Source organism: Sprattus sprattus (assembly GCF_963457725.1).
Source record: "Sprattus sprattus genome assembly, chromosome: 13".
Taxonomy (NCBI): domain Eukaryota; kingdom Metazoa; phylum Chordata; class Actinopteri; order Clupeiformes; family Clupeidae; genus Sprattus; species Sprattus sprattus.
The window spans coordinates 11,366,408-11,377,249 of NC_137911.1; the positions used below are offsets into that span (position 1 = coordinate 11,366,408).

At 43.3% G+C, this 10,842-nt stretch overlaps 1 protein-coding gene across 2 annotated transcripts; it reads right to left on the bottom strand.

Moving 5' to 3' along the window:
* Window positions 1-214: 214 nt before the first annotated feature.
* mavs (mitochondrial antiviral signaling protein) lies at window positions 215-10,631 on the bottom strand. 2 transcript variants are annotated; one of them, XM_080850810.1, is made up of 6 exons: window positions 10,568-10,631; window positions 5,311-5,369; window positions 5,031-5,160; window positions 4,357-4,537; window positions 3,367-4,169; window positions 215-3,163 (listed from the first exon to the last, which is right to left on the bottom strand). In XM_080850810.1, the coding sequence occupies exons 3-6, from the start codon at window positions 5,151-5,153 to the stop codon at window positions 2,165-2,167; spliced, it is 2,106 nt and encodes a 701-aa protein (XP_080706936.1). In that variant the 5' UTR covers window positions 5,154-5,160; window positions 5,311-5,369; window positions 10,568-10,631; the 3' UTR covers window positions 215-2,164. The 2 variants fall into 2 exon arrangements, with proteins under 2 accessions (XP_080706936.1, XP_080706937.1); XM_080850811.1 differs by lacking the exon at window positions 10,568-10,631 and adding an exon at window positions 10,382-10,476.
* Window positions 10,632-10,842: the final 211 nt, after the last annotated feature.

Genomic DNA, 10,842 nt, shown 5'->3' on the forward strand with positions numbered 1-10,842 from the left:
AGAACAACAAACAACCTGTGTCAGAACAACAAACTGCGTCAGAACAACAGAAAACAGGATGCAGCTCACCCCCATCTTCATCTGTGAGGTTGCTGTAGAGAGAGACAGCAGCTACAAATTCCTTGGGATCAATTAAAGACAGATTTGAAAACAAACAGTAAGTGAACAGTGATTAAGATCAAGCTTTTATTGTTGACATCGACATTTAGTTGGTTGTGGTTGACTGAAATATACTTTTACACACAGCACATTTCATAACAACTGGACAAGAAAAGGTTAATTTCAGACAAACGTCTAAGTTAAAGCACTATGGAGTTCTGATCTAAAAATAGCGCGCTTACTTTCTAAAATTTGTAAAACCTTTGGAAACACCACCAACAGTCCAGTTGGCACTGATAAAAGCTTGAAAACATGTCAATTGCCGTCTTTTAGCAATGTCATAATGTGTTGTTTTTTTTTGGGGAGAATTGCGACCCGGATCACAGAAGTGCATAACCTGGATGACCATATACCATCAAAATGAATTGAAGATGATGAATGAAGAAGAATGAAGAAGAAACCAAAAGTAGTTGCAAAAAAAGTGTCAAATTGTTGCAGTGTTGCTTAAAGTAGGTAGGCTTGTGTATGAGAGTGGATGGTTACATTGAATCTGGTTACAAGAAAAATGTGGAAACAATACTCATGGTGATATATACAACATATCACCTTAAAATGACACACATCTGATTAGCTCCATGACAATATTAAAATGCCAATATGAAATCATCAAAGTGCTTATATTAACCCAACATATTTATATACATGCAATTTAAAACGGGGATAATTCTGTTGTCTTCTGGGCAGGAGTGGGTTAAGGTTGCTCGGGCAACTGCCCGTTTGCCCTCCTCGACTGAAGTTGCCCCTCCGAAGGAAACATTTATTTGAGATCAGGGGATGGGGGCGTGGCAGCAACGGTTAGTGAGAGTTTAAAATGATATTGGCAAAATTTGCAATCAGATGACGGGGGCGTGGTAGCTGCGGTTGGTGAGAGTTTAAAATGATAATGGTTTGAAATGACAAACCTGCACCTCCACCAACACCCATACACACAGACACAAACAAGGACACAGACAGATGCACTCTCTCTCTCACACACACAGACACACACATAGACATAAACATACACAAATACACCCACAACAGAAATACTGAATGGCTGGGCTTTGGGTTTCCATTTAAATACAGTATTTCTAGACTTGAGACCCTGTTCAACAGTCCATCCAAAACAATCCATCCACAATCCAGACAATCCTATTACAGTTATTTCTGACTTTCGGTAATTCACTTTTAACTACGCTACACCAGCCTATTCATTGATATCAGTGTGGACTATGCCGGCTCAGAAGTGGTACAGTGTCGACTCTGAACATACATATGAGCACTTTGTGAAGGGTTGAGAATTACTCCATGACTGCAAGTACTTGGGATGGGGAAATAGTCCAGATATTTTACAAGTTAAGACATTAACAGAGTTGACACCCCATGAGCTCTTCAAAGATAATACACACAAAATTCTATATTTAAATATAAATCATATATTCAAAATGATAAATTATTTAAAATGATAAGTTTAAATAATCTTCTGAAATAACATTCCCAATGTAGATCAGAAGCAACACCAACTCAACTTTTCTGGACTAAGACTTTCATTGAGAAGACACACAAATACTTATACACACCTCATTAAGGAGGTAAGATCACAAGGTGGCTAACATCTTTGCAAAAACTTCAGATGTACGTTTCCTTTAGCTGAAGCAGGAAGGAATGCTGATCAATCACAAGGTCTAACTCGGTCAGTGCATGGGGTTTCACTTTTGAATACATGTGAAATAGGAGAATAAACCGAAGGACTATGATTGATGAAGCACTGACATGGAGTAAAAGAGCTGCAGAGTACTATGAGAAAGTACATAAGGTGCAAAAGAGTCCTTTGCAGAAACAGTCATTGGCTTGCACGATCATAATGGATTTCTAGGGGTAGAATGAGGACAGTTCTTTAAAAGGCCATAGAGGTGCTGGTAAGGATTCATTAAAAATATTCTGTGAGGCAAAATGGTAAGATATTATAGGGATATATCAGGGGGGAGTTCCTGAGGCTTGGGTGCATCACAGGTGCTGGATGTCCTCAGTTACGCAGTTTCCAAGCAAAGACTAGGGCACAGAACCCAACGGCAGCAGCTGCTGGAATGAGAGGAACATTTTGAATGGCGGGTAAGAGGTTTGCCCAGGGCATTACTCTTTGCTCTTCTTCGTTTCTCTCTCCTTCCTCTTGATGTATGTTCTCTTGTCCTTGTGCTTTGTTTTCTGTCCTTCCAAGGATGACCTCAGTCTTTGTGTTGCTGGTATCCTCTGTGCCCGAGGCCTCTTCTTTCTCTGGGCTGAAATGGACTTCATGTCCCAGAATGCTTGGTGAGACGCTGTGGTGGTTGGTGGTTGGCTGTTGCTGGCCGGCCTCACTTTGGGTGACACTGTGGTTGACCATGGAAGTGTCCTCACTGGAGACTACATTTTCCATTGGGCTTTGTTCCTGCCCATCTTGATTCTGGATTGATGGGTCTTGAGAAACGTGCACTACATGTACCAGTGTGCTTTGGTCCTGGGAACTCAAGGAACTGCTACACACAGATTCATAGTGGTCCTCTGTTGGGGTTTGATGGGGAGAGGTGGCTTGGTCATCTAAGAGGCCATTTGGCTGATGGGACGGACTGCCATTTTCTTTGACAGTCATAGGTTCTTGGGTGTGGTTAGCTTCAGTAAGACTGGGAACTGAATCTGGCTGGAGGACTGGTTCAGGGCATTCATCAGCATCGGCTCTGGAGGAAACTGAAGAACTTGAGTTTACCTCAGACGCCGAGTCACCAGCAGCTGTGCTGATCTCCAGATCATCAGTGGTGAGTGAGTAATGAGATGAGGAACTACCTTCAGCCACACTGTGTAGAACTCCAGGCTTGCTGAAGAACTCCTCCTCAAGGTCACTTTCCACCAGTGAGGGAGGGGGCTGGTGTATCATGGCAACCACAGGACTGGAGATTGGAGTAGGAAGAGGAAGGGTGATGTTTTGGGTCTCAAGTGGTGGTAGCTGGATCTCAGCATCTTGAGATGGTGCTGTGGGCTGTGTGCTGACCTGGGAAAAAAATGAGAATGTTTTAAAAGGTGTGTGACTGAGGTCTGTGTCATATCAGTTTATAGTATCAGTAGTATTTATATATATATATATATATATATATATATATATATATATATATATGTGTGTGTGTTTGTGTGTGTGTGTGTGGAAGTCACATTAATTTGAATTGCTTGTATATGTAAAAGAAATGCACACCCTACCTGGTACATGGTAGGATCTGATGTCTCTTCTGGTTCTTGTAGTATTGGGTTCACTTTGCAGCTAGGGGCGCTTGTCTCCTGTATGGGAGCTTTTGACGGCTCTGGGGTGGGTGTTTGGGTCGGGGGCTGTGGATCTGGAGGCAGGCTGAAGGACTCAGATACTTCTGCAGGAGGGACACTGTGTGTTGGGCCATCGGGGATATCAGGCTGGGAAGTAACGCTCACGTCTGCAGCCTGGGCTCCCTCTGCCTGGAGGATCTCTGCCTTAGCGACTACCGTTGGAATGTTTTCAGATGGTGCTGCTGCACTTGGAAATGATTCAGCTTCGGCAGCCATGTAGGGAGGTGTAGCCGGCTGGCTCTGCGTGGGGCCATCGGGGATATCAGGCTGGGAAGTAACGCTCACGTCTGCAGCCTGGGCTCCCTCTGCCTGGAGGATCTCTGCGTTAGCGACTGCCGGTGGAATGTTTTCAGATAGTGCTGCTGTACTTGGAACTGATTCAGCTTCGGCAGCAATGTTGGGAGGTGGAGGTGGAGATGGCTGGCTGGCGATGTCGGGGGTGACAAGAGCCTCAGGAGCCGCCTTAGGAGGGGATGGAGGTTCTGTGGTCCTGCTGGGAGAGGGACTAGTCTTGGCAGGTGAACTGGGGACGGGGGCAGATGCAGATTCATCAGCCACGTTGGGAGAGGATGCAGGGGCTGGTGGCTGGTCTGGCACATTGACAGCTGGTGGAGGATGGTGCACGTGCGCCTGGATTTCACTCCCTGGGGTGTCAGCCATAACAGCAGCCTGAGGCATCGTATCTGAGGAATCCGTGACAAATAAAGACACTCAATGGTAAAATCACATAATGATAAAAACAGAATACCATTACAATGTAGTGAGATAAATATTTCTGCATTTCTGCAAATGATTCGGCATACTTTTGCTTATTTGCACAGTATATGTGTGTGTATTTAATTGTGTGTGTGTGTGTGTGTGTATCCTTACTACTGGATGGCTTCAGTTTCTCGTAAGCCTGCTTCATCTCCTGAGCGAGGTCAGCATGCTCACACTCCTCCAGTGCCCTGATGAACTCCTCAGGCCAGTTTTCCCGCCGCTTCAGGTTATCAAGCAGCATCTGCATGGCGTTGTAGTTACCCGTCATTTCCCGCTTCGCCTCCACTTCCTCCTAAAACAGGAAATCATGTTTGTGTGAAATGCTTCCTTCAAAGTTATGTCGCCGTTTCATTCAATTAACTTATCACTACGAGAACGGCACATATTTTATCATTGTAAATCTTCTCCAAGTTAAGTTGATCCTTTTCAAAACCCTTGCTTAACCTATTGACCTACACAAATGCTTACATACAAAGACTGAATAGAAGAAAATAAGAATAGATGAAAATTTCTGGAACTGATTTTCAAATCTGTGTAGGTATGTGTATGAATTAAATGCAGGCGCTATGGGGATGAAAGAACTGTGCAGACAAGTCCTTTGAGATACAGCCAATTTGTACACACATTGCCCTGTCCATTTCTCAAATATATAGAGGTAGTAGAGTAGAGGTATACTAGTGCACAATAGCAGCATATGCAGTCACAACGCAGAATTTCACACTGACTGTGTGTGTGTGTGTGTGTGTGTGTGTGTGTGTGTGTGTGTGTGTGTGTGTCAGACTCACCCTGTCAGTTTGTGTCAGACAGCACAGATGAGGAAGGATCTCTCTTACTTTCACCAGGGTTGCAAAGCGAGCCATATTCCTCCGCACGTAGTCCTTGTAGAGTTTATCACTGGCGTACGGCATGGTTGCTCTGAAGAAAGAAACAATGAGAGAGACAAAACATTGTAGGAAAAAGGAAGTGTGATTCATAAATAGTGGACTGAATGAAAAATGAAAATCTTTAACTTGAAACAGAATCTTTCTTCTGGACTTGGACATGGAAGTGATGGCAGATACATACCTCTGTCAGCTGCCTCCTCCAAGATGTCAAATATGGCTGCCACTGGTTCAAATTCCAAGCTAGATAGGACATGAGAGGACACTATAATGCTTCATTTAACATACACCACACACACACACACGCAAACAAACAATGAAAAGTCAAGTCATGCATGGAATTCACACCTCTGTCCATTCCCGTGATGACTGCTCAATGCTAATCAGAGTATAGAGAGCAATTTTTCTCTTTCTCTGACTCTCTCACACACACACATACACACACACACACACACACACACACACACACACACACACACACACACACACACACACACACACGCAGTGGCGGTTTTAGGCACGGGCGACCCGGGCAGCCGCCCGGGGCGGCACTTTTTCATGACACGTGAGGGGCGGCACGAGCACTTAAAAAATAGTAATAATAATCTGGGCCGCGAAGCGCTTTTCTATTTCTATATCATATCACTGCGTGAGGAACTGGCAAATTGGCGCCCCCTGCAGCTGCAGGCGCACCTGCTCGCTAAGAAGGTGCAGCGCAAACCTGGGTGAAAGGGGGAAAGAGAGAGGGGGCGGCGGGCAGTTCAGCTCTGGGTCTCCCAATAAACATTATAATTACCCTATACTTTTTGTTTTTCTGAATTGTGTGAAATGGCTTATAAAAATAGGTAATACAGAACGATTATGTGGTCACCAAGGGCAAGGTTAATTGGTGGAAGGAGACCACTAACTGCATCAATTTATCCAACTGGTGAAGGTAATAGTGAGCAGAGTATAGATAGATAGTCAGATAGATACTTTATTCATCCCGAGGGAAATGTAATACATCTTTAACAGAGTAGTCTATTACATTATCGATAAAGCTATTGAAGGATGCTCGAGTGGACAAGGTAAAAATGTGTTTCATTTTCTCAAGTGTAGCTTAACCAATATTCCTATTACTGTAAGGCAACCAGCTAATGTTGAGCACCAACTGAGTTGTTTGCTAGCTAGCGTTAGCTAGCTGATTTGACCATAGGGTATGAACATGTTCATTCATCTGACACTAGGCTAATCCCGCTAGCCACAACTAACATAATGTAACAGCATACAGAGTACTAGTATAATCTTAATAATTAGCAGGTCGATAGCTAGCTGGTTAGACCACAGATTTCCTTTTGACACCACTAGACTAGCAAGCGTTAGCGAAATCCCATTAGCCACTATTAGCTAACTCAACTAACTATAATGCATGTTAAGTGCTTGCACAACATAACTTGCAAAGAGCTGGTGTTAGCTAACATTAATGCACATGATGTGTGCATTGATTATCTAAAGTGTGTTATTTAAATGCTCTATTGAAAGAGTTGTGCAATTGAAAAGCATACAGAGTACTAGTATAATCTTAATAATTAACAGGTCGATAGCTAGCTGGTTAGACCATAGATTTCCTTTTGACACCACTAGACTAGCAAGCGTTGCACTTGCACAACATAACTTGCAGATGGCTGGTTATCTAACATTAATGTAAATGATGTGTGCAATAATTCTCTTAAGTGTGTTATTCAAATGTTCTATTGAAGGATTTGTGCAATTGATACATTTCATTTTTTCTTTCACTTATATTGTTATAATTGGAAAAAGTAAGATTTTTTTTTCGGGGGGGGGGGGGGCGCTCGGAGGGGATATCGCCCGGGGCGTAATTCCATGCAGAACCGCCACTGCACACACACACACACACAGCTGATCAGACCCTGAGTCACAGGCTACAAGCATGGAGGGCATTATTGCTTTTTTATTGAACAGGAGGTTGCCTTCCTGAGGAATGTCCTTGAATGTACACACACACACACACACACACACACACACACACACACACTTACACACTCACAGATACACACACACGAACATAAAGGTCATTTACACATGTGCCTGTTTGGATGTATAATATTTGGGTCAGCTGACGGTCTGTGCTTTATTTACGATTCCAGAGTGAAGGTCAGATCAGATTTGGCCTTTTGGGCCCATTGTTGGTTATTTACTGAAGGTCATCTCCAGCAGGATTATCTCCAAGTGAGAGGTTACCATTGGCCTCTAATGATGGCGCTCAGATACAATTGTGGAGCATTCTGGACCATCTGTTTGGTCAGGTTATACTGAGGAAATACTTTACGGAGTAAATCCTTTTTGTAAAGACCAATATTTATATGGTAAATGAGAAATAGAACAAGAATAAGACCAGGGTGTGTGTGTTTGTGGGGGGGGGGGGGTATGAGTGAAAGAGAAAAACAAACATAAAGATGTGTGAAAAGTAGATACATAAAGGAAATAAAATGAAAGAGTGAAAGGAAAATGGAATTGGAAGAATTCCAGGAATTTTTATTTCAGTTTTCATTTCAGTTTCAAAGGTTGTCCCATACTCCACCCCCTGAGACCCTCATTTGAAGACACTCTAGGAAATATCCACAAGCTCATTATTTACCATCTCAAATGTACAGTACTCCTACATAACACACACACACACACACACTCACACACACACACACACACAAATAGACACACACAAAATCACTCAAATCCATCCAGTACACTGCACAGATAGGGTACAGACAGAGAAAGAAACAGCTATCCTGAAGCTGTCTCGCCTCAATCAATGACACATTGAGTATTGTCTGTCAGTGAGTGTTTATGTGTGTGTGTGTGTGTGTGTGTGTGAATACATGTAATGCCATGAAGGAAGCCTTTGTTTGCTAGGCACTAGAACACAATGAGCACAAGCAAACATAGGCACACACAAACACATGCCTACAAAAAATCAACACAAATCATATCATACAACACCCATCTTAATAGATGATGTATTGATTATCAAGGGATTATTGAGTGCATGGTAGATATGCACAGGAGCAGATATATCCTGTCCAGGCCAAGCTAGTAACCCATTAATGAGCTCCAGACTCTGAACAAAGGGCTTTTGGCCACCGCAGAGGAAAAGTACAGCAGCCTGAGGAGACGCAGTCAACGCAGTGTCCCTGACCTCAATGCATGTGTCACACACCGCCAGGCCTACGGTGCGGCACTGCTTTTCACAGAAGTATTCTTGCCAACTCCGCTCAGTCAGAAACGTTAAATTCGTTTTCTAGGCTTGTCTTCACAGAGGGGGATTTTGATGATGAGTCAATTAGGGTTATGAGGTGCTTTTTAAAGCTGAGCGTTTCAAGTTGTACTATTGATGGTCCTTTCGATCCAGTGCTGCGAGGCTTTGATTTAGCTGTAAACTGCAGACACTGTGGTGAGTCACGCACAAACAAGCCCTCTGCAGCCACCATGCTGTATAAGTGCATGATCGTCAGCAGTACTGCTGCAGTCATTTATTTCTCTTTGAATCTAGGTATTCGTTTACGCATATCTAGAGACAGTACACAAATATGAATAATAGTTTATGCATCTCCAGGAGCAGAACTGCATGTATCATACCAGGGGCCTTACTTTAAAGTAGGATTAGTCTCCAGGTCAAATTGCTCTGCCTCCACATTACTGTAGGCAGAATGTCAATTAAAACAGCCCATCTGTCAACCCATAACAGGGCAGCCATAGTAACATCCACATTATACAACCCCATTACACAACACGGCCGAATCAACAGAACTCAAATCCCAAAATCCCTTAACATCAGATGGTGACCAACAAACCAACCAACCCCCACGCCAACCACACCACACTACCCCACCCCCATCTGCCAACTTGAGCTGGGATCTGCCCAGCAGTCTATGCCACCCTTCCTCCCAGTCTGCACTGCTTCTCTTTCTGAGCAGATGAGAGTAGCTTAAGGTCAAGTTCAGGACACTGTCAGCATGTTGACCTTTGACCTTTGAACCTGCAGAGGATTAGTAGAGGTAAAGCCTGAGAGTGTATGGATCAATATATTGCTGCTTAGGATGGTATGCTTTTCTGTGATTACTTAGTACTGACAGTATACTCAAGACATTGAGGGTTGAAGCTTTAAAGCTAAAAACAATTCTTGAAATGGTTTAAGACAGCAACCCTGACACAACCCTGCCTCGCTTTGCATTTCCCTATGGACTAGCTTATCAGATGGCCAGTATTTCCCCCCCTACAAAAGTGATGGACAATGGTGTTTATGTTTTCATTGGGATGGAACTCCTGAAAACTACCATGAGCTGTCCACACACACACACACACACACACACACACACACACACACACACACACACACACACACAGACCCATACATAACAGCAAGCAGCTTGTCGGGTGACCCATGCATGTACACATTAACATTTTGCAACTTACATACTTTAGGATCGCAGCATTAGAAAATGCACACCCTTGCAGTTGTCGGTGTAAACAAATCTCTACAGATGCATAGTGTGTGCAATACACACCCTCTCTCTCTCTCACTCACACACACACACACACACACACACACACACACACACACACACACACACACAAAATGTATGTCACCTTGAATCCACACCTCTTTCTCTCACTAATGGAATAAGCCACAGTCTGCTTAATGCAAAATCACAGCCCAGAGAGCAAAGTCTCTCTGTTTTACACGCGCGCACACACACACACACACACACACACACACACACACACACACACACACACAGAGAGAGAGAGAGAGAGAGAGAGTTTCATAGTGAAGCTTTTACTATTCACTGACTACACTGGCCAGAGCTTATGTTAATAACTCCGCTGTGATGACAGATTCGATGGGCAGGTCTTTTTTTTTTTCCGAATGTCCTCTAACAGTAGGTCACGACTCACCTGGCAGACAACATCACACACACAGAGACAAACACTTTTAGCTTAATCAAATCAATATTAATTCTCAGAATGGATATAACAGCCACTTGGTTAGTACTTTGACTGTGGCTCTAAACAGTATATTTATAATGTAACTGGCTACTATTTGACAGCTGCACATTTTAACGATACGACACTGCAATTTTCTGTTGCGCAGTGGCCGAATATTGCCAACTGGAAACGTGATTCTGAGTTTAACACAGACATAGGCAAACAGTTCGAACTAAACTCGCAATTAATATTCATTTTAATAACTTACTTACTTTCATAACAGTGAATTAAATCGCCTGTTCCTTGTGTACGGACACACACTCGTTCCTCGCAGTGGCTACAATGGGAGAATGGCAACTACCCAAAATAGAACCACGGGAAAAAAAACTTTTATAAAACGTGCTGTTGCAACTTTCAAGGGCGTGTGGTTGGTAAGGGAAATTAAATGTCTGTCTTACCTGCTACAGAGGTCAAGCAGGAGGAGATGACCGCTCACACTCCGTTTACTTTCGGTATTTCGACTCTCTCCTTCGTCCTATACGCTATTCCCTCCTCCCGCGACCGACGGTTGGCCAAACTAAGTGAATTTGCTTGAATCTTATTGGTTGGATGTCCCATCAAACGTCGAACAGAAGTGGATTTTTTTTTGGTAATCCCCTGATTTAATCCATTTCGCTTGTAAATGTCCGGATTGACAACAACTAGGGGTCGTTAATAGTTGGACTCTCTCCTT

Coding starts and splice junctions, on each gene's coding strand:
- mavs (XM_080850810.1), bottom strand. CDS start 5,153: ATGCCGTACGCCAGTGATAAACTCTACAAGGACTACGTGCGGAGGAAT. Junction 4,538..5,030: donor GTCTGACACAAACTGACAGG/GTGAGTCTGACA, acceptor TTCCTGTTTTAG/GAGGAAGTGGAGGCGAAGCG. Junction 4,170..4,356: donor GAAACTGAAGCCATCCAGTA/GTAAGGATACAC, acceptor CGGATTCCTCAG/ATACGATGCCTCAGGCTGCT.